At 37.1% G+C, this 25271-nt stretch overlaps 1 protein-coding gene across 6 annotated transcripts in view; it reads left to right on the top strand.

Annotated features, from left to right (window-relative positions):
* The window catches only part of LOC120529409 (myosin VIIA and Rab interacting protein), a 544611-nt gene that overhangs the window by 37519 nt on the left and 481821 nt on the right, over positions 1-25271 (top strand). For all 6 annotated transcript variants that reach the window (XM_039753183.1, XM_039753185.1, XM_039753187.1 and 3 more), the window contains exon 2: positions 19106-19258. In XM_039753183.1, coding sequence (XP_039609117.1) covers positions 19146-19258 — 113 coding nt within the window. In that variant the 5' untranslated portion in view covers positions 19106-19145. The remainder of the gene's footprint in view (positions 1-19105; positions 19259-25271) is intronic.

Here is a 25271-nt window from a genome sequence, read left to right as displayed (position 1 = left end):
TATTTGCCAGTAAAATAGATATTAGCAAATAATTAGATATTAGCAAAATTGTCTAGTAAAATGTGAAAAATAGCTTTTGGGTTAGGCCTGGGTTATCTTTGATATTAGCTGTGTTGAACCAGTTTTCGTGGCTGTTACATTTGCTGCACGAATCTATCAAAGAGGTGATGTAAGCATTGGAGCTCAAATAGGCAATGCTTTGTTGCAAGTATGGTTGCTATGCTGAACATTTTGAGAAGTGTCAACAATTCTTGGGGAAGAAAATGAGTATAATAGACAGGTGTTCAATTGTACCATTTTTGAACAAATTTAGATTAATGTGCATTTGAATGGGAATGTGCACTCTAACTTTTGGCTCTGTCTTGAGGAGTTGTAGGCTCTGCATCTGATTTAAGTATGCTCTGTTATATACTACAGCTGCTTGGATTTGGCTACTGTTTGTTTGAACCTCTGGTATTTGTATTTGCAGTGTTAACAAATATATACAGTAAATATCTCTATTATGAAAGAATCTCTCAATCATTTATGGTTAATGGCCCATGCCCACAGTCCTCTCACCTCTTTCATGTGAATGCTTTTGTCAGACACAGTTCCTGTGCGCTCAGCTCTTGTAAATTTTTGTTTTCCTCAGTACTAGGGTGTTGTACCATGTTAGTCATTATGAATGTAGAGAAAAGCCAAGCAAAATGACACCTTTTTATTGGCTAACTAAAAAAGATTACAATATGCAAGCTTTCGAGGCAACTCGGGGCCCCTTCAGGCAAGATGTAATACAGAAACTGGAGTTCCCTGTGTTTATACTGTATACACTCTAGTACAAGAAACAACATTGGTAAATCTTTAAATGAGAAATCTTAAATGTAAAAAAATTAATAGATTCATTCAGGCTGGGGTTAATTCTTCTCTCTCAGAAGAACAATGTATGGTCAAGATCTTTGGATAAGATAACTATCCAACACAGTCTTTTGAAGTTTGTAATGAGTTTTTCTAAATGTGGATCTGTACACAGGTTGTCTGTGTCATTCTGAGAGATGTAAACAATTCTCATATCTAGCCATAAAACTTTTTATTCAGGCCATGTTGCAATGTATTAAATTTTAGTATAAGTTTAACTTCCCATTCTTTTCCTCTTGCTGTGTTTTGAAGTTGCCCATAAGCACTGTGACTTTAAAGTCCCTCTCAGTGTCCATAAAAGAAATAATTGAATTGAATATTTTAACGCCCTTAATCAGTACAATTTATTTTAACTTGGAGCGCTGGTAATTTTGGTTTATTTCCATCTCTGACACCTATCCTCACTGAAATACTGTACATATTGTGAGGCACTTAGTATTTAGCGCTGTCTGTCTGTCTGTCTGTTTGTTTTTCTACAGGTTCAGTTGGCTCAAGGATATTTGTTATAGCCTGAGCTGATGTGTACTCGGCCAGAAAGAACTCTTTATAGATGTGAATATGTTCAGCATGGTACTGTACTGATTCGAACCAGCTATTCCACCTGGTGTTTCCTGCCTCTGAGGGGGCCTTGGTCAGCACAGTCTCTTTCAGTGACAAGAAGGTAGTCCATCTCCCTTTCTTGGCAGGCTTCTTGAAGACAGATTTTACCCACATCACTAGTGATGCAGTCTCACTGAAGTATTTACAGTATATCTCTGCCAGGGGTCTCCCACCAAATGGATTACATTACACAAGCAGGTTGAATCTACACGGTTAGGCATAACCCCATTTTAAAACTTCCTGGTATGCTTTCAGACAGTGTGATGCATTGTCTGTAACCACTGCTAAAATATCATTAAAATTCAGCTCGTTGTTGTGAAGGGACAGAAGTAATGCCTGTGAAAAGGGGAGAAAAGTTGCAGCTCTCTATAAAGAGAGCATCTGCCAGAAAGTACTTCTCTTCAGTATCTGTAATTGTAATTATGTAAATTATTTCAAATTTTTAAAACTTGTTTGCACATTAAAAACCTGCATCATTAAATCTGTAGCTTAAAAAGCTATACACCTGTAGCTTCATCTACTGCATATTTTAAAATTAGAAAGCAAATGCTAACTAATCTGCAAATGCTAAATCCTGGAAATAAACTGGGGACGGGGACCCGTTTTTAAGGGCTCGTTGCATCTGAGGAGAAGCCTGCTTTTCTGCCCAGGTTTGTAGGAGTCAAGTTTATAATGGAACAGTCAAATGTGGACCTTGCATGCCTCTTCACCGCAAGGCAAAACATTTGTTAAATCCAGAAACATCATTGAATTGCGTATATATGTTGTTCAAAGACGCGGGGCAAATAAGTTTGACGAAGACTGCTCTCGTTTTCTGGCAGCGCGCTTCCCTGTATACAATGATTAATAAAAAAAGGACTCCTCTTTGTAGAGGACTTTGTGGTCACGTGTGGAGTCAGATATACTGTTTTGAAAAAATTACAAACTGCCATCTTGCATCTGAAGATTTGTTTTTTCCTCTATTGTTACCTGAAAGGGAACACTTATTGATCTTAATTTCTGGGGTTTAGATTTGGCGAGGTCATTAAGTATCTTTTTTGTGTCCAGTCTATGGTACAGTGGTAAAACATGCTGAAAAGTTGTCCAGATTCATAAGTCATTGGGATATTGTTGTGCCCTCAATTTTGCAGTTAATCTCATGTTTCTTAGTTTTTTGGACATAGTTATATATCTGATATTGCTCATTTCGGTCTCCTGCTGCCAGCTAATTTTAACGAGAAAACACACAGGAAATGCGCCCACAAACAGAGGCACGATTTGAATCTCTCTGAAAAATTGTATTAGTTTGAAGAACAATAAACTAGAAAATGTCTGAATGACAGAACAACAGATTATTCAGTCATTTAATATATTGGGAGGTTTTGTAACCGTTACTACTTCAGTTTCTAAATTCTGCACATTTATATTTTTAAATCAAAAATCCATTTTTATGTGTTCTGTGATTCCGTCAGTGTTTTCCATATCGCGGAAATCATAGGGCCCTACTCCTTGAGCTGTAGTCCAGCATCTTCGAATTCGGGTGCTTCCTCTTTTGCAGAAAAGTCTTTTGGTTGCTAAAATGTGTACTTGTGCACACACTACATGTCTTAATGAATTACAACTGTTTTTAAAAGTGGATTAATCATTGCAGTAAGAGTGATCCACAGTCTGCTCTTCCACATTTGGAACAAACACTTGCTGCAAGATCTTTTTTCCTTGATAAGTTGGTTAATCAATGTAAATGGGTAAGATGTTTGAAGCCTTGGTGTTTTGAATAATTTGGGTATGTAATCAAATATGTTAAGTGCTGCTGTTGTGAGCACAAAGGTAGGGCTGTCTAAGACAGTACAGGCAGACTGGGCAGAAGAACCAATTTCATTGAAAGGTGAAAAGGATTGACTTTCTTTGAAGAATGTTTTACTGTACACCATAGTTGGATGAATAGTGAAAGTTCTATTACCTATTTTTCTTGCGAGTTTCTATTCTTTATAATCTCTTTAGAAGGATTTTTTTGTAGATGCTCCTAGTCCTAATTATATAAAATGTGATAGGTACAACTGGATTAAAACATTTTGGTTTATGTACACGTCTTTAAAACATGAATTATATTGATGAGCCTTTTTTGTGTTTTCACATAATTTGTATTTAGTAGTTTTTCTCAGATTCCGTTAATTGAGAGAATAGCTGAACATCAGGTAGGTTGTTTTGTCTTCCGTAAAATGAAATTTATTGTAGGATTGCACAACATAATGCATGTTGGCTGGTTGAACATGCATTCTATTCATGATTAATTCGGTTGTTACAATGCTAGCGCTTCAAATGGATTTAAACTTGTGCCTGAGAAGGAAGATTAATACTTCTATGACTTAACACTAGAGATAATAGAAAACCAGCAATTGCAGGTCTCATATTTGAAATGATGGAATATAATTTGTAATATGACTAAGGAGAGAGGGGTAAAAAGCACTGGGATCTGTCGTGGCGAAAAATTCATCACCAGAAGACTTTTTACCTGAAAATGAAGACTATTTGGAATTGAGAGAGACAGAGTTTTAAAGGTTTATTGCAATAAAACAACACAAATAACAGTCTCAACCCAATATGGCCAAATTGAGCTGAGTCCCGAATGGTTCAGCAATCTAAGTTTATATAACAATTTCTTATCACATTGACCTCGTTAAATTAGCTCATTCTACACCTGTCTATACTGTCTATTCACTCTAGTTTTTGTTTTGCTTATTTTTGATTGGTTCTTCGACTGTGCAGATGTTCCTTACACCATATTTGGTCTTTCATGGTGTCACTTCCTTCTCTAGCCTTTCAAGCTATACTATAATGGTGGCTTAAAGCTAAGCTTTAATTAAAAAGAAATATGGTACAGTATATGCTTTCATTTAGTCATTTGCTTGGCATGCTTGATTTGCCTTTATTTCTATGCTAAAGTTAATTACTAATATATTCTATATTTATTGTTAATCCCTGAATATACTAGTGTTTTTCATGCATTACATCAGTATGACCTTGCTTACAGCAAAATCCTTTTGTTGCGTTTCTGCTGATTCATCAATCCAGCTGGTCTCTTTACGTGCCTACCAGAGCCATCTCTCTGTGGTATTGTTCTTTTAGCTTCCTAGCCTTGAACACAGGTGTTCTCAATCTTCTTATTCTGTTCTAAACTGGTTTCTACACGCCATTTTTTTGTTTTTTCTGTACTTTCCCACACTAGCAATTCTGCTGTAAGCTTAAAAAAATAATGCAAAATGACTGATTAAATGACTATTTACTTGACCTATCTTATTTTCTTAACATTCTAATTTATGCCTAATCTAATGTTTTAGAAGCTTTTAATTACTTTTTATGACCAAATTGTAGTCTTTATACCTGACCATCACCTAATTCCTGTGCCACTCGACCAAGCAGGTGCCTGCTCACCATGCTGATAATGTTAAAGATGTTTCTTCTCAACCTCTAGCAACTGTGGTAATATGGCAATCCTCCACAATAGGTGCTTTTAACACTACCTTGACCCAGCCTAACAATATAAACTTGCTATTGCAATAAAGCAAAATTTGTAAAAACAGTGAAACCAATAGTAGGAAAAAGTTGGAAATGTATTTGACGAGTCTTATTGAAAGATGCTTATGAAAACTGATTTGAGGATGAGTCCCTTCTGGGTGCATAGCTGTTTTAAACTTTTCATTCTGCAGAGTTTTTTGTCTTGGCAATTTTAGCGAGAATGGAGATGTCTTGTCTAATGTGATTGTGATGATTGTGTCTCTCTCTCTCTCTCTCTCTCTCTCTCTCTCTCTCTCTCTCTCTCTCTCTCTCGCATGCATCCCAAACTTAAATGCTTCATTCCATGTGGGATTAACAATAATTACAAAAATGATTATTTTAAAACCTCTGTTTACATGTTGATTTCCTAGGCTGACAAATAAGGTTGTTTTGCATTACAAAAATATGTCCAGTAGTCAAGACCCTTTTAAAAGAATGTAAAAATTTGTTCAAATCATTAAAGATCTAGAGTGTAAATACCTAACAGTCTGTGCTACTATAAATGAACAGGTGCAATGTGTTCAATATGCTGGATGCTTAATCAGTGCTTAATGGTTTTTTTTTTTTGTTGGTTTTTCTCCTCATTTAGAGATGTAAAATTTCAGTTCAGATATGCATTTGCAGTCCAAGTTCCTATTTTACATATTTAATTCATAGTTTAAGATTGTGAATATGAGCATTTATTATAGCTTATTTCCTTCCCAATACACACCCTAGAAACACAGTAGTGTAATATGTAAATTAATACTAATAATTGCTACCACAGGTGGCTCAAGAATAATTGAATAAACTTTTTAAATAATAAGCTCTGTACTTGTATGATGCATCTGTGTAAGTTCACAAATTAACCATGTTCAAATTTCTTAAGGCTTTTGACTAATCAATACCACTTTTTTCAGGAAGGTTTAGAAAGATTCACTCTGATATATACTTCTTTTTCTCCTATTTCTAAGAAAGCTTAGTTGCCTTTTTATCCTAATACACAGAGGCCCTCAATTTATTTTGCATGATTTAAATGCAATTTATCAGATCCAGACACATTTTTTAAATCCTGTTAATCAGGTGAGGGAGATTGACAAACTAATCGAAATACCTACATAAATTGAAAGCAGTTGTGTGGTTTCAGTATGTCAGATTGAAGGCTTCTCTACCAGTCAATGAAGTTGTGCAACACTGTGATTGCATATCTCTAATTTTTGTTGGCATGCTCCTATAAATGAGGCCCTTGGAGTCTGAATGTAATAGAATGTTCTATTTAGCCAAAACTGTATAATATATAGAATCAGGGGCACAAACCAATGAGGATCAGATTGGTTTAATAGTAGGGTTTGTAGATTCATTCTAGTTTTGTGTGTGCAATGTTTTTTCTTTTTCTAATTACTAGTTTCTAGAATTGATGATCTAAGAATGTTATTGAATAACAATCTACTTGAAATCAGTTGGAAACCTTAACCATTTGGTTGACCCAGTAGTAGTAACTTGGGATGGATTTCCTAGAGGTGAAAACTATCGTGAAAGTAAGCAATGCATAAAGAAAATAAGAGTAGTAAGATGGCAAAGGCATCATTTTGGTTATACAAGGCTGTTGAAAGTCTCAAATACATTCTTGCCAATTGATCACTTTTTACCTTGTTTTGGATTAATTTTCACCATCCCCAACCCCATGTTTTATCACATGGTGATGGCCGATCGCCTTCCTCAGCTGTGGCCTGGTGCAACTGAATTTGCATATGATGATTAGAAAAAAATTTCTCTATCTATGGAAAAAAGGTCACAGTAGTGCCATTTTTATGAATTTTAACGTTTGTTTTTTCTTTAAGAAACTGTTAATGTGCTAATTTCTGATATAATTATAGTGTGTCTGATATGTCATTATTTTGCATAATAGTTGATCTCAAATGGAGGCACAGAGGTTGCAGTTTCCAAATACTATTCATGACCGAACACTACAGTAATACCCACAAAATAGATGAAAGGTGTTTTGCGTTTGTGTGTCTCCACCCAATTCTCCTCCCTCCCAAAAAACCCCAAAATTCATGGCAGTCATGGCCAGCCTGTACACTGATATTGTGAGTACTATACAGAGTGGAGGCAGAACACCAGGTTCTTCCCAGTTGATTCTGGGTTTTGTCAGGGGTGTGTGCTTACTCCCTGTTCTGTTCAGTGCTAGTGTGGACTGGGTGTTGGGCATGGTTGGGGAGTCCAGTGGCTGTGGGGAATCTGTTGGTGAAGAAAGATTCACTGTTCTTGACTTTGCTGACAATGCTGTGATCTTTGTGAAGTGAATAGAGGCTCAGAATGGGGGTCTCAAGAGACTTAGTGAGGAGTCTGAGTGTTTGGGCTTGTGAGTGCCCTGGATTAAAACCAAGAGGCCTTTCATGACCTCTTGGCACAGCCACATACGGTTTATCTGTTTGAGGAGAGAATATCGACCACATTGAGAGGATTCCTTACCTGTGCAGCGACATTCATGTCTTTGGTGACTCTTCCTATAGAGTTAGACAGATTAGGGGTGGATGGGGGTGGTTTGTCATAGAGTGTGTCACATACCCCTTATGCCGTATCCTCTAGGCAAGCAGCCTCTGTGCAAACAGCCCCTTCTGCACGCACCCCCTCCGTCAGGTGCAGAGAGAGTGAGAGAGACAGAGAAAAGCAAACAATCAAGCACCGCGCGGGAAGCATATCGTTTATCATTTGAGGAGTTTTAGTTAATACGTTATACATGCTCTGATTGGGTTGCTTCTAAGCCATCCTACAATAGCGTCCCTTGTATAAAATGAACTAGGCAAACAAACTGAGGAAGCATTTACCATAAATTAAAAGACCCTTTGTCCGCAGAAATCCGTGATATATATTTAGATATGCTTACATTTAAAATCCGCGATGGAGTGAAGCCGCAAAAGTCGAAGCGCGATATAGCGAGGGATCACTGTACACCTCTTTGAATATGCAAATCAATATAAATGGTCCTTAAGCTAAGACAATGGCAAAAGCACGGGGGGGAAATAGAATTTCAGCGAATACCAAGTGGAGGCAAAGAAAAACATACTATTTGTTGGTTTAAACAGTGGTATAAACAAAAGGAAGTCGATTTGAGTGACCTAGCGTGTTGGAGAAACTCGAAAGCTCAAGTTCACAGTGCCCAAAATAAAAAAAAAAAATTGTCACATATCAAAGTCGCCTTGAAAAGGTGAGTCGTAGCCCACTGTCTGAGTTTCATATGAAACCTCATTAGGGTACAGAGAAAAAAAAAATAGGCACACAGTGGGGGGGAAAAGCACGAAATGTCAACTTTAATCTCAAAATTTATACTTTAATCACATAGTTTATTTTGTCATTAAAGTAGAACATCTTAAAATCTTTAATTTACTAGTTTCTCAAATCCCATTGTAACTAAAGTAGTACATTTATATGGTTTGTTTTGTATTTGATCTTCTATGTACTGTATGTGTGTGAATCACTACGTGCTTCCGGGTTTTGTCTTCCTCCGACAGGACACAGAATCCATTACATTCGTAATATTACAGCTCTCTGAATAATTTAAAATACTGAGATGTATACTTGCTTTAACTCCCATCATGAAAATTATATCATGTTATTTCGGTTTTTGCCCGTTGCTTGAACACATTTTGCAAAACTTCGCTCATTGTGCCAAAACTCTAAACACAAGTAAACATGACACAACACTGGGAAATGTACCATTCACATCTGTGCCAAATTGAAACTCTACTCCCAAAAGCTAAACTCTGCTATCAAAACCTAACATTCCTTTGTCAAAATGTAACTCTGTCGACAAAATGACACATACTTGCATCATATGCAAACACTATCGGATCAGGGGGAACACACTAATCTACTTTATATAAAACACTGCAGTCTTTGATTTTCATTGTTTATTCAGAAGGCATATTTTCAGGAGACACATTTTCAAACGACCAAAAAAGCAAATAGGCCTACTCAATATTGTACATTGCAGCACTGTACATTGCAGTACCATGAATTCAGATAAAGCTTAAAAAAAAAAAAACATAATACAGTAATAGAAAAAGCACACTAAACACAAAAGATCATGACCATTGTGCATACGTGGGCTCATGGATCCCGCCGTCGGTTGGGGTCTGGCCACAGGACCTCATCGACATCGCAAGCAATGTCTTCTCCCTATTGGCACCGGGGAAAATATCCTCTTGCATGTCAAAACCATCCATGGATTGCTGTCACCTGAATGTCGCCTCAGGCCTGTTCCATTGCCTGCAGAAGAGGCATGCGGGCATGTGGTTGGCGGTCATATACACGCCATCTCCAAGCCGAAAAGAATTCCTCTATAGGGTTTAAAAATGGTGAGTAAGGGGGCAAGTATACCACTTCAAATTGATTGTGGTTGGAGAACCAGGCCTGGACCAGAGCAGCCCGATGGAAACTGACATTATCCCATATCACCACAAACCTGGGCTGATCTGGTCTGTTCTGTACAACTATATTATGGAGAGCATCTAGAAATGCGAGTATATGTTGGCTATTCTATGGACCTAGTTTTGCATGATGATGCAGTAGCCCTCGAAGGCTTATGGCGGCACACAATGTGATATTTCCCCCGCGCTGCCCTGGGACGGGCACAATTGCCCTTTGGCCAATTTATATTACGACCCCGTCATCTTGTTTTGCTCAGGTCGAATCCAGCTGCTTCGAGGAAAATGAATTCATGAGGCTGTGCAGCTCCATCCATGGCCAAGATTCTCTGTTAAAAAAAAAAAAAAAAACATTACTGTACTACAGTACTACACATACAGAACCCTCACCCCAGCACACAGGTACCTGTGTAGCTCTCAGAATGGATCCATGTGGTACTGATATGGCACATATTAAGCTGCTACTGGATTTCACCAATACTGTATTGTAAATGTAAAGGACAGTTACACTTACCCGTACATATTCAGCTTGAAGTCCTTTGACCCTGTCACTGTTCCTCAAATGAGACTCTGTAGAGTGCTTTATGGTGATGCTGTGTTTTCCCAAGATGCGTCTGATGGTGGTGATGCTCACATGGTTTATGTTGTTGAACACTTGCCTGTCTGCAAGTATTTTCTTTCTTAGCTGGTGGAGACTGTTGGCATTGTCTGCCCTCACTAGGTCCACAACGGCAAGTTCCTGCTGTTGTGTGAACAGGCGTTGGCGTCCTCCCCCAGAAGTTCTTCGAGTCATTCTAGAGAAATACAACCACATATTGTCATCAGTTTGCTTATTTTTCTTACAGTACTTTACTGTATATACTGTATCATACACTGTACTTCAATATAAGTAATCATGGTATGTTTCACAAAAGCTACCACTTTGGCTGCAAAAAGAGCATTCGCACCCTGCAATACCTTGTACACTTGATATGGTAATGTGATATACTGTAGAACAGTGCTATAAAAACCATCTTAGTAGAGTAGAAGGTAGAGAGGTGAAGACATACCTGTTTTCTAGTCGGAATGTTCTTATTACAGATGCCACTGTGAAGCGGCTTAGATGTGGGTGGACTCTCTGCCCAGCTTCCCTCATAGTCCGGCCATGGTTGATGACATGGTCCACCAAATTTGCTCTTATATCATCAGAAATATGGGTCTGTGCATGGCCTCTTTGACCTCCTCCTCCTCTTGCTCTTCCTCCATCCATGCTTGCAAAGTTCTTGAAATGGCTGAACTGAGGGCTTTTTGTAGTTGGCTAATTAGTGTTCAGTTTTGCAAGTAAGTGCCTTCAGGTGTGTATTTGAGTGGTTGCAATTACCCGATGTGTTTTGTATTTTGGATACATGTGTTTTCCAAATGGCACCCTGAGATTTCATTTTTGAACGAAGTGTAGTATGCAGGACCATGTGTGTTGCATAAAGGAGTAAGTGTGTTGCATAATTGCAACTAGAGTGCAAAGCAGCGCTTTTGTGTAAGGTATGGTACATGTGTTTGAGGTATGGTAACAAAAGCTTCAAGTTGTGTTACTTTAGTCTAAGCATGGGTCTATAGTGTTCAAGCAACGGGCAAAAACTGTAAACATTTGAACACAGTGGCGCAGTGATTGTGTGCGACCTTCGATGAATTTATTGCAGCAGTGCTGTCTTTCAAATGTACTAACCCCAAATTCCTGTCCTTGCCTTTCTTTCTCCAATTACCCAATCAGCTCTGTAATAGACGTTAAGCCATCTGTAAGCTTATAACGCAGATTCTTCAAAACTTTTAAGGAACACTGAAATATCTTCGTAGTACATGTTTAATTATTCTATCCTTAATGCCAGTCCCAGTGAAGCATACAGTGCAAGGCAGGAACAAGCGCCACATCCTTGCTAGCGTAACGACGCCATGTCTTTTAATTTATTAACAATATAGATTTAAATGAAGTTAGTTTTATCTGTATAATAAACATTTTGCTGCATTTAATCTTTAAAATGATATCGTTATCATATGTAAATACACGCTTTATAAAGTGGCTCTGGTTGTGCAATATTATAACTGTAGTGCAAGTTTACAGTGAGCCGGTGTGTGGTTAGGGAGGTTTTGTGAGTGAGCGAGAGCAGGCTCGCTGGTGGATGCAGGAGTCAATGGCTCGGTGGGGGAAGCAGGAAGCAGTCGCTCCAGCCGAGTGATCTCCAGGAGCTGGAGTGACCAAGAAGGTAGTTGGCTCACCGCGGGAGTCGGTGAGGCTTGGGAAAGTGAGCCCCAGCGTGAGCGCCCTGGTCGTTAGGGAACTAGTCTCAGTCTGGCGTTACAGCTGTACGTAGACAGGGGATGAAAGGCTATTGGACTAGTGTAGACGCTCTCTCTTTTTGCCTCGTCCCGGATGGGAGAATCTGGGGAGCTGCCAGCTTAAAGACGACACCGGGCATTTAAAGGGAACTGCTTCCAGCCTTTAGTTTTAAACCTTGTTTTAATGGATTTGTTTATTTCGATTTATTTTAACCTCCACAATTATTCACTCTATTTTTATGGATTATTTGTGGACATATTTGAAGCGCTGCACTTTGGTCACTGTTTTGAGTATTTTTAACAAAAGCTCTTGCACCTTTTGCACTATTCTCTTACTCAATTTGATTTGTCCCGATCAGTCAGTTCATCGGTTACATTACCAATGGTGTTGAATCCCAAATGTGGAAGTGGGAGCATGGAGTAGGACCTGCGCCGTCACAGCCTTTATTACACTGCTGCTTCATTAGTAAGTTAAACAGTTTGTTTTTGTCAAGGAATACATGTATTGCTAGAACACTGCATAATAGGGCAGCTGTAGGCTTTTTTTTTTCTTGCCATTCCCGAACTGAAGCATGTACTGTATGTAACAGTAGTGTATAATAGAAATTGTAACTTTTTAGTTGTTCAGGACAAATATCTGGGAAAATGTATAATTCAATGCTCTTAAATTCTTCCTCCCAAAAATTTGTTCATGCTTAATTTTGAAATTGGTTGAAAACTGAAAGTCTAATTTTTCAGTGATTTTATGTATTCTGAACACTTAGATCAGATTGAATGTCTATAAAAATTGTTTTTGTATAGGGACAGCTTTCAGATATAGTCATGATTTGTTAGGATTATTTTTGTTGTTGCTCTGTCAACAAGTTTAAAGGGTTATGTATGCTGATTAATAGCTAACATTTTAAATACCTGTAGTATTACTCATACTAATTTCTCTTCTGCCAGTATGTAATCTTAATATTTTATAAGTTTTAACTTTAGTGCTAAACTGAGAGTGACTAATAGTCTTTAAATTGCAGGAAGCTTCCCAACTGAGACTTTTTTTCTTCTGTGCTCTACATTTGTGGTGGCATTTCCTCTTCTAAGCCTTAACTGTTACTTGAGGTGTGAAACCTATGGCACAATGCCATTTTCAGTCTACTGCTTGTATGTATGCTGACTTTATGGCACCTTTTGACTGCACAGCTCTGAATTCATTTACTGTATCAAGCTGATGTTCTATGGAAAGCTTCTGATACATTTCAAAAATACATTTTCTGTCTGGAACGAAGTGACTTTCATTGAGCTACCGGTAATTCATCTGTTACAGCAATATTGTAATTTTAATAATTATACTTGGTACTTACAGATAAATGACGTCCACTTGAATGCAACAGTTATAATTACACAGATTTTATTTAAACACACTTGGTAAAAGTAAAGTAGCTTAATTTCCACCTTACATTCAATAAATGTCTTTTATTGCCTTGTCTGTCTGAATTGTTTTTCTTGTCCCACCAGTGTATTTTATCTACAGCATATTTAAAAATAAATGCAACAACTTGTATCACTTCCCTATAATATGACTTTACCCTTGAATAACCACACAATCAGAAGCTGCTATCTCAGTCATGGAGTTGTTAATGAAAATGCTTTTGAAGTTCAGGTAACAATACACTCGACCTTATTAATCCATTCACTAGCGATCTCAGACCAGCACTTGGTGATCAGTAATCTACTGTATAAAAACAAGCATCTTAACACCACAAACAAAAAACAGAATTACTTTACTGCACACTACCGCCAAATAATAAATACATTCCCAAAATAAATCACAATTTGACAAATTTGCATGATAAAATCACAATTATTAACTCTGTTTAAAAGATGTTAGAAGTAACTATTCAAGCTAAAGTCGTATATTCCTGGGAGAGTGTGAAGATGTAACCAGCAAGCTTCCACAAATATAAGAAACTTTCTGTCCTACCAAGAAGTGATTGGGCTGTACAGACAAATATAAAAGAAAAAAAAATCCTCTTCAGAGTCAAATGCTTCATTTATCAGGACTCAACCTCTCAGGGTTCCCAGGTCCTGCAAAAAAAGCCCAGCTTAATGATAGTCGAAATCTGCCTAATGGTGCTAGAAACTAGCCCAATAAATTATTAAACAGTAGAAGAAAATAAAGATGTACACAAAGTCCCATATGCAATAGCTGTATGAACACATTCGGCCATTTCACTTTGGTACTTTTTTTTTTGTGAGCCCTGCCAGAACCCAAAAGCTCTGTGTAACAACTTTCTCAATGTTCATGCACAAGTTATAAGTTATGAAATAAATATGGCTGTAAGCACATTAAAGATCCACCCTCCACCTACATGTGCTTACTTTCTTGAATGTTGTTCAGTCTTGTTTTTATTCTTTTGTTCTTTTGCTGAGCTGGTTATCAGAAAAAAAAAAATTAAACTGTGAAAGTTGTGTTACTTTTTCATACAGATTTGTTGCCTTTCTCATAAACCTCCTCAACAGTTGAGTAGTTCCCGCTGTGATCAGTGATAGTGTCCTTTGAGTTGACTTGAATTTGAAGTAGCATGTTTTCCTGCACATGTTCTTGAACACCCAATAAATTTGTCTCCTGCAGTCTGTTTGTTATAGCACCTTGCCTTGCTATCTGTTATACTTTTTTCTCAAAATTGACTGTGCATGTGAAACACACGTAAGCACAAAACCAGGCCCACCCTTTGTTTATATTTAAAAAAAAAAAGTACAGACCCTGAGTTACAGTCTGACTCAATACAACTGCCTGACTCCCATTTTCGTTTATTGATGTTTGACCTGCATGATCTGTTTATTGATGGTCTTCTAAATTCCTGGATGCACCATAGTTTCTTTATGATGTTCTTCATGGCTTTTATTTTCTTCAGGTGCAAATTTGCTGTTTTACTATTGTTTCAGCACTATTTCCATTTTCGGCAAGTTTGTTGGTTTTAATTTTCATTGTTTAGATGTTGGATTGATGAAGATTTTTAATTTGTATATTTCTTTGTTTCTTCCTTTTTATATACAAGCAATATGCAGTGTTATGAGTGTCTTTAGAAGGATATCTTAAGAACAGCAGATACTCCAAAACTAGAGTTCTGCCTAATCTCTGAACTGGTCAGCAAATATTTTTACATACTTAATATATAATTGTATCCCAGTTTTTATATCACTAATTCTGTTAGTAGTAATGTGAAAATAATAGAAAATCCTGTTCCTTCATATATAAATAAAAGGAGATGTATATAATGTTTGGGGGTACCATTTACAACTTCGCCTAGGGTCAGCAAAAATGATTTAGCCAGTCCTGTACAACAGCCAGTTACTGCATCTTACTATGTGTGTGTGGCTTTTAGCCAAGTTTATTCAACCTAAAATCTCTAATGATACCAATCCTGATTCTATTTTTCTTTAAGTTCATTTTTCTATTTATTGCTTTAATGCATAGACAGACTGTTTTGTATTCTCAGATACATTATAAAGTACTTCAAAGTTGTGGCAAGAAGTAGTACTTGGTTGGTTTAGTCCTGTTTTTACTCATTCTCTTATTTCTTTTTTGTGAAAACTTAGTCATAAATGCTGATGTAGATAGTGATAGTTGTTCCTGGGGGAAATTTAGGATTTTTACAACAGCCCATTTAATTTTTTTTTTTAAAGAAATTGTGTGTGTGTATTTATCTATGGTCTGAACACACAGCAGAATGAATAAAAAGTAGAAAATGAAAAAACTTTGTAGGTTTTCCTGACACACTTCAGCTGAATGATTTGTTGGCTGACATTACTCAGTCTTAGTGTGTAACAATAGATGTGCAGCTTTCATTATCATAGCATTCAGTTTTGTTTTATTTCTGTCCTTCATTACTACCTTTTAGGGGGTCCAAAGTGCATACCAAAACTAAACCTTCCCTTTTATTTAGCATGTTGATTTGGTGGACCACTTTTGAAGTAATTTAAATATAGTGGATAATATTTTAAAAGTCTGTTTACACAGTTTCCAGTTCAATTCCGTGAACTCTGGCATGGCAACCAAACATATACTGACTACTTAGTTGTACTTTACCAGATTAAAATAGTCAGTTTTAATGAATTTATTGAACGTCATTTATTATGCCTTTGTATATATTAAAAATAAAGGAAACTCACAAGTAAATTAGGCATACAAATTCTGTTGAAATCTAGAATTTACTGAAATGAATGATATGATTAAATTTCATGTATAAAAGTGTTGCTCAGATCCAGTTGCTGGTTTTGGTGACTGCTGTGACATGAAAAGATTTATTTTAAATGAGGGTTGATTGTTGGGACATGTTTGTTAGCAATTTCAGTGTACAAAAGAAGGAAAAAAAAGATGAGTAGCTCTGGATTGTTTTTCTGCAAATGTCAATTGAAGATGGTAGAAATTTCATTTAGAGTATACTCTTCTAGAGAAGTTAACAGAGTAATGCTGTGTGTTTTTTTTTTTTGTGTTTATTTCAATCTTTGTTGGTAAAATAACACAGATTATTCTACTGAGCAGTGCAAAAGGTTTACTTTTTAGCTTATTCTAAACTAGCAGATAAATGCTTTTGTGAAGCGCTCAAAAATAGGCTAAAAACTTGATTTCTTGTTTTGTAAGTATAGTGGAGTACATTAGCATATGATGGTTTCAGACCTTTTTTTTTTTTTTTTTTTAAATAAAAATATTGAAAACCCAGACTATGCTTTGGATCACACAATAAGCACAACCATAAAAATGTAACTAAACATTATAGTTACAAACTTTCAAGTACTGTCTCTCCTAATCTATTTTTACTATCTTTAGATGTGTGGTTGTGTGTGTGTGTGGTGTGTTGTTGGTTTTTTTTTTAAATGCTGTGAACAAATGTTTAAACAGTTTACCATCCAACCTGACAGAACTGGAGAGGATCTGCAAGGAGGAATAGCAGAGGATCCCCAAATCCAGGTGTGAAAAACTTGTTGCATCTTTCCCAAGAAGACTCATGGCTGTATTAGCTCAAAAGGGTGCTTCTACTAAATACTGAGTAAAGGGTCTGAATACTTAGGACCATGTGATATTTCAGTTTTTCTTTTTTAATAAAACTGCAACAATTTAAAAAAATATATATTTTTTTGTCTGTCAATATGGGGTGCTGTTTTCATTAATGTGGAAAAAAATTAAATTAAATGATTTTAGCAAATGGCTCTAATATAACAGAGTGAAAAATTGAAGGGGGTCTGAATACTTTCCGTACCCACTGTAATATCAATATAGATAGGGAAGACTTTTTACAATTGCTTTGTAAGCAGTTTTACTTGTGTTTAGATATTTAATGCATTGTGCAAAGGCATTCTTGGGTTTTTGGGACATTATGTAATACCAGAGAAGGCTAATCCCAATCGATGGCGTGGTTTATGAGACACAATTTTTTTTTTTTTTTGGAAACATTTCTTAGATCTCCTCACCTTACATTTTCAATAATATGCATGTTACAAAATATGTGCAGTTTGCCTTTTAAATCTAAAACATTTTTAAATTTTGCCATCCATCCATCCATTTTCCAACCTGCTGAATCCAATCACAGGGTCACAGGGGGTCTGCTGGAGCCAGTCCCAGCCAGCACAGGGCACAAGGCAGGAACCAATCCCAGGCAGGGTGTCAACCCACCGCAGGGCACACACAAACACACCCACACACCAAGCACACACTAGGGCCAATTTAGAATCGCCAATCCACCTAGCCTGCATGTCTTTGGACTGTGGGAGGAAACCGGAGTGCCCAGAGGAAACCCACGCAGACGTGGGGAGAACATGCAAACTCCACGCAGGGAGGACCCGGGAAGCGAACCTGGGTCTCCTAACTGCGAGGCAGCAGTGCTACCACTGCGCCACCGTGCCGCCCTAAATATTTTCAAATATGAAAATCTTAAATAATCCTATAAAACTATATTTTTTCCTATGGTAAAGCATTTCTATCCTCATCCGATTGTCAGGAAGAAAATATTGCTAAACACAGATAAGTGGTCAGTGAACAGGCTGAAGAATGAGATGTAAACCAAACTGTATACTATGGCCATCTGCATCCTACAGGGGGACTTTTTGTTCCTTCCAGAATAGGAGCTTATACTTTGAACATTTTGGGGGGGTGTGTGTGTCTGTCTGTCTGTCTGTCCGTCTGTCCCTTCAGTAATTCATATACTATGTGTGTATCTATAGACATAGGTGTATATCCCTTCAGTAATCACGGAGGGAATATTAAGAAAACAATAGTATAAAAGAAATTAATATATTTAACTTGCTTTAAAATGTGGCTTTCTCTCATAATGTACTTTGCAATATAAACATTTCTTTATACAGTATATACACCTGTAGAGGATTCTTTGGAACAGTACAGTTGTCTTGCATTTCCCTACTGGGGACTTTCATGATTACATTCTCATGTTTTCTGCACAGCACAGAGGCATTGTTCTTGACACAGAGTCAACATCATATCCGTGTTGAAAAGACTTCTGGTTTAAGGCTTCCTGACAGGCCTTAAATACTGTCACTTTTCACTGACCAATACTGTGTATGGATTAGGGTCTGTTCTACCAATTTAGCTTATTCAGTGAGCTATTTGTGTGTCCTAATGCTACTATTTTTTTTCTTTATTTAAAAATTTACCATTAAGTTGTCATTTATTAATAGGAGGGATTATAATAAGATCTGATTCCTTAGGTACTGCCTTGAATGCAAAAAGTGGGTTGCCATTATTTTATTCCTCTGATTTTTCATTTTTTGAAAAGGTTGTTTTATCTAAATCCTCCTTTACTCTTGTGGTGGTATTTTGTAAATATTTTGAATTCTGTTTTTATAGCTGTTTGTAATACGAGTAAAATTATAAGTACTAATATAGTACAGTGTGAACCATTATGATCTTTATCTTGTAAATTTTCCAGAATTTGTTTCTCATTCTAACACCCTGCATGGTGATTTGGTGTAGCCTATAGTTATGTCACATTTTTTAATTTTGGTCAGTTTCTACAGTAATTGAAAGTATAAGCAAGTAATAACTTGCATATAATTTTTAAGATATACAGCATTAAAAAAAAACAAAAAAAAAAACATGCACACTAACATTTCACAAGTGAAAAAAACGTAGCTATTTTTCACTTAAAATGACATTCATATTTGTTTATGCTAAAATCTTTAAAATAAGGCAAATTATTTTAAAATGCTTAAATATATAGTTAAATATATACAAATTTTATTTGTAATATAGTGCTTTATGCTACACTGATTTGCTTTTTATTAGAAATTTTTTTCTTCCATTCAATTAACTGAATAAAGATTATTATTGTTTTTTTTTTTTAATTTCTCTGCCTCAGATGTCCTATTGTGAAGACTGAACAAGACTGAGTTTTTGTCATGATGGGGAGGAAGCTGGATCTTTCTGGCTTGACTGGAGATGAAGCTGATCATGTGCTCCAAGTTGTACAGAGAGATATAAACCTACGTAAAAAAGAAAAGGAGCGTCTGAGGTTAGCGCCCTTTTAGGCCTTTTTGCTTTTGTATAAGCCATAGTTTAACAAGACTTTGTAAATGAGAACTAAAATAAAAACTTAGTGCTTTAGAATATATAAGAATCTATATTACCTATGGTATTTATAATAATATACTTGCCTCCCTGGCTAAATAATATGATCCATCATCACTGAAAATTATAAATTGGTTTTATAGATCATTCTGCTTTAATACACATCCAGATTTTAGTTAATTGACTTTAGCCTATCTGTTGCTCATCTTTTGTTTTGGTTCTTGTTGGGCCCTTTCAGCAATAGCATGCTTCTGACAATAGGCTCACCATTAGCTGAATGAACCATGACATGAATGAACCATGACATGACACATCGGTGTCTGAAAATCCTTGCATAGTTTTCTCTTTTAGACCAATTTTAGGGTATGTCATTTGACACCCACCAAGTTGTTTTTAAACCCTGAACTGAACACACCTGCTGTAACAGCTTTTGATAGTGTTTTTTTTTTTTTTTTTGTCCGCAGATACGATAGTCATTTGAGTAGCCAATTATGTAGACTGGTGGATGTATCAAAGTTGTCACACTTTTATTTTCAGTAGAATTATTTCCCTCGTCCTATTTCATATTTGGTAATTTGTGTCTTATGAAGTCTGCAGTAACTAGTGAACAAATTATCTTGCAGATTTCAAGCTTTAAATTATTGTTGCCACAAGGTCCATTATGGATGACCTTCTGTTTGAATTAGTTTTTGAGATGTAATTTTTCTATGGTCCTCAACAAAGGCAATTATAAGTGTTAAGTAGAATCATGGAAAGGTCAGGCTCAGTGGTGACTTGATTGACATTTTGATGCTCACCTTTTAATTCTAGAAAGAACTGAAGAATTTAGATGATCTGAGTTATTGATTGCTTTTGTAGTCGGTGATGAATGCTTGATTCATTACTAATAAACACTATTTGTATATGTTCCAGTTCAAATAATTTTTATACCTATAATGTACTCTGTAGAATATGGCTTTGTTATATCTGGTACATGGTAGCTAGGTCTGCTTGTGATGCTGACATTAATTTTCTTTTGCTTTTAATGGCTTTCTAATTATGGCAAGCCCTATTCAAACCCTGTTGCTTCGAATAAGCCTACAAAGCAGGATTCTAATATCTGAGTTACAAAAAATATTACAGGAATTTTTTAGAGTGGCTTAAAGTTTTACATAGAATTTTATAGCATTTTATATTAAAGCCAATATAAAAGTGCCAATAAAGAGACATTGAACCTAGTTTTAATACTAACCACATGACTTTCTAATTATCCTTATGGGTTAAGTGGCCTGCTTAATGAGAGACGCATAGTGAGTTAATAGGCTGTCAGCAGAGCAGGAGATGATGAGCAGTAGGAGCTGATCAAGCCAACATTGAACAGCATGAGCTGTTAATACTGAATGCTGTTCATACTCATGTAATTTCTTTAGCTTATGACTGGTAGCTTCACCATTATATTTCTCATTTCGTCAAAACTGCCAAAGCTCTCATACTGTCAATTAGAGCAATGCAACATAAATGTTGTTTTTTGCATTTGAATACTGAGTTTTATTCCTTTTGGTCACTACAAGGCTCACAACCATAATCCTGAAGGAAACATCTGTGCTGTAAACTTCAAAGATTTTACCAATTCTCTCAATCTCCCATTCCAAAACTCAAAGTCCAGAAGTTCAAGGTATTTGTTTATTTTCATCCTTTTTTCCTTGCAGCTGTAGTTGTTAAACTCATGCCAAATGATTTAAATATGTTTTTGGCCCGGTCCAGAAGCCGGGCACTGATGTTTATGAGATGATTGATGTACTTGTAAATTGGGGAAAAATGAGTAGTAATCAAAGGTAGTAGTTACAAGGAAGACCATAGCGTTTTTTTTTTTTTTTTTTGGGTCTAGGAATTCTTTTTGTGAGAGCACCATGAAACAGTACATTTTTGCTATAAAGTATGCTTCCTATAATAAAAGTACTTCTCTGCAATGCATCATGCCAAACACCATCCTAGAATTCACTCCATATAAGCTGCAATATGGATATTTGTACAGATACTGTTGGAACAGGTGCAGTAGCTTAGAGTCCCACTTTGCTAGGAAGGAATTTTTGTTATTTAGATGTACTATGCATGTAGATGTGCACTATCAGATTCTACTATATTAGTTCTAGTTATTGCTGACTTTATTTTTGGATATTTAGAGATTTTGTATATCATTCCACTAGGAACCGGATTCTTATAACCTAGTGGTGTGAAACTGGGAGTGGTGGTTTGGCAGAAGGTCTATTGAGCGATTTGCCGTAGGTCACCAGCAGGTGACTTAGCCATTGCCAACTGTGCCCGACTCTGTCCTTGTGCTGAGGTTGAACCTCAAGTAATTCTGAGGGAAGGCCAGAAGTAACTCCAGAATGTTGCTAAAGCACCCTGCTTGCCAGATTTGAGTCCAATGCAGAGTTGGGTGAAAAATCAACTTGTCTGAGGAACAGAGGCAAAAGTCAGAGAGAGGTAGTGTAATAGAGTGGTATTTTGGTAGTAAGTGAGCAATTTCTTTTACTAAATAGGTAGGGGTTCAAAACCTGTTTAGACTCTAGGCAGCCAGGAACCAAATGTTGAGTGGGTGGGGACATACTTGATGGGCAAGAAAGTTGTCACAATAAAAGTTTATCACGAATACTCCCATTTCAGTGTATGCTACATATACTAAGGAAAAATATTTAAATATACAAGTTAAGCAGAATTGACAGGATACACTGCAAGAAGATTTAAATGATGTGTACAAAACGCAGGCCTAGACCACAAACAGCCAGCTGAAGATCTACACCAAGATCTTTAATTACCACCACTGAGCTGAATTTTATGAATGCCATCAGGCCTAGCAGATAGGATTGAGAGATGCATGTTACTGTAAATCGTCTCTTGTGAAAGCAGGTTTATGTAAAACCCTTCTCTATGCTTGAGGAACTACAGTGTCTCTGACCACAAGGTCTTACAATGGGTAATGCACACAGCAGAAAAGATCTTTGGGACCGATCTACCCACCATTGAAGACATTTTTATTGAGCGTTGTACTTGTAAAGCCTGTGGCATTGTGAAATATTGCTCCAACCCTTTCCAGTCTCTTTGTCCTACTTCCATCTGGCAGAAGGTATTGTAGCATTCAAACCACTTCCTTTTTTGTTATACTGTTTGTGTTCTGTTTAATTGTGTGTATATGTTGCACTGAGGTCCTGGGGAATGTCATTTCATATGACTGTATCCTGTGAATGGATTCTAAGACAAAGTAACTTGAACCCAAAATATAAAATTATTTGCACCATTATTTGTTTTGTGTTGATGTAGTTGTTTAAACTTTATTTCCCAATACTTTGTTCCTGTTGTGTAGGCACTTGGATGACAGACAAAAAATGACCAACCAGATGTTAACAGGCCATTTCGGATAAACCCCTCCTCCTCAAAACAGTCACTTCCACTCGACATTCCACCCCAACCCCCACTCAACATTTGGCTTCTCTCTGCAGTGATACCTTTCTCATTTAGTCAGACTTGGAACCAGTTTTCTTGTTTTACCCTTGTTTGTTTTATATTTTTGAATTATTTCTTTTGTGTACTTTTGTAATAAACGTGACATTTTTGTTTAAGTCTTTGCCTCCTGCATGTTGTTTTTTGTATGTCACTGGCTACCATGATTGCCCCTATCAGAGAATCACTGAAGTAATGATCTACCTTAATTGGAATATTTAATTGTTAACTTTAAAGCAAAATATAATAGTATATGAAGTGTGCTTAAAGTTGGAGCATGGGTGCATCAGTATGCATCTGAGGCAAGAAAAATTAGGAGACCTAATTCCATTTTTTAAAAATATAAATCTGGGCATGCAGCGTACTTTGGAAACGGTGCTGTTAAAATTTTAAGTTCAAGTTAAGACAGCATGGGATCCTCAAAGCAACTATCAAAAGATCTGAAAACAAAGATTGTTCAGTATCATGGTTTAGGGGAAGGCTACAAAAAGCTATCGGTTTCAACTGTAAGGAATGTAATTGGGGAATGGAAGGCCACAGGCACAGTTGCTGTTAAACCCAGGTCTGGCAGGCCAAGAAAAATACATGAGTCCATGCTCGGTTGCCATCAAATTTAACTGAACTGGAAGAGCTTTTGTATGGAAGAATTGTCAAAAATACCTCAATCCAGACACTCAAAGGCTATAGGAGATGTCTAGAGGCTTATATTTGCAAAAGGAGGCTCAACTAAGTATTGATGCAATATCTCTGTTTATCTCAAATTTATGCACCGGTCTAATTTTGTTATGATGCATATTCATATTTTCTGTTAATCCAATAAACTTAATGTCACTGCTGAAATACTGTTTCCATAAGGCATGTTGTATTTTAAAAGGAAGTTGCTACTTTGAAAGTTCAGCCAATGATAAACAAAAATCCAAAGAATTAAGAGGGTTTCCAAACACTTTCATATGACTATTAGTTTACAAAAGAAGTTTCAATCTTATTAATTTAATGGCAGTAAAGCTATATTAATGTGCTTTTAAATTACAAAACATTAGTAAATCCCCATAGTTCATTTAAAATTAATGTAAACCTTAAGCTAAAACATACAGCTTCTGTTATCTCTGAGATGGTTTGAATTTGTACTGTATGCATACAACTCTGCCACGAGTGGCAGCCATTCCAGCAGCTCTGTGTATTACTTTATCTTTCTACCTTTTCTCTCTGTTTTTCTCTATTTCACTGATCACTCCTACCACTTTTTTATGTGGACTCGTTCCCTGGACACTTTTTACTACTTGGACATGGATTTTTACACGCCGAGACTTGTCTATTCAAGTAGTCAACTTCAAGCACTGAGAACAAATGCCCATGCCGGTGTGGTTCCCTATTTACCTGACGAGGTAAGAAGGCGGTACCCGGGCAGCAGAGCCAGCGCTAAGATAAAAGCCAAGCGTCTAGCGAGGAAGTGGTGCTACAAACCTTCAGTGCCTTCTGTGATCCTTGGAAATGTGAACTCCCTACCAAATAAGATCGACGAACTGGCTGTGCTGGTGAAAAATGTCAGGACCTACAGAGAATGCAGTTTGCTAGTGAAACGTGGCTAACAACTAACATCCCAGATGCTAACATGGAGCTACCCAGGTTTAGCACAGTTTGGGTGGACAGAGACACAAGTACCTGTGGGAAGCAGAAAGGAGGGGGAGTCGCTCTCTATGTCAATACAAGGTAGTGCAACTCTGAACATGCAAACGTTAAAATCTCCACTTGCTGCAGGGACATCGAACTGTTGTCCGTAAGTTTGCGTCCCTATTACTTGCCCAGAGAGTTTGGACACGTCGTTGTTGTTGTTTACATCCCTCCTCAGGCGGACGTGGAGATATTAGGTGACATCATCCATTCCACGGTTGCGAAGTTACAAACACAGCACCCTGAGGCACTTGTGCTAATTGCTGGATACTTTAACCATGTGACGCTGGACAAAATATGTGACGCTTGGGAAAGGAGATCATAACCTGGTTCTGCTTCAGCCTCACTACAAACCAAGAGTGAGGGAGCTACCTACAACCACACACTCATTCAGGAAGTGGTCCCCAGAGGCAGAGCAGGCTCTGAGAGACTGCTTTGGAACTATGGACTGGGATATCCTGCTGGGGTCACATAGTGAGAACATTGAGGAGGTTGTTGACTGCACTACTGACTACATCAACTTCTGTATGGACATTGTTGTTCCAGTACGCTGCTATGCTAACAACAAGCCATGGATTACAAGTGACATCAAGGGCCTTTTGAACCAGAAGAAAAGGTCTTTTAAAGGTGGTGATCAGCATGAGCTCAAACACCTGCAGAAGGAACTCTGAGTCCAGCTCAGGGCGGCGAAGGAGCAGTACAGGAGAAAGCTGGAGCAGAAGTTGCAGAATAACCGCATGAAGGAAGTGTGGGATGGGATGAAGATCATCACTGGCTGCAGCTCGAAGCGGGGTGCCATCATTGAG

This window comes from Polypterus senegalus, chromosome 5 (assembly GCF_016835505.1).
Source record: "Polypterus senegalus isolate Bchr_013 chromosome 5, ASM1683550v1, whole genome shotgun sequence".
NCBI lineage: Eukaryota > Metazoa > Chordata > Cladistia > Polypteriformes > Polypteridae > Polypterus > Polypterus senegalus.
The sequence above is the reverse complement of the archived record's forward strand: the minus strand, read 5'-3'. Positions and strand labels throughout refer to the sequence as shown.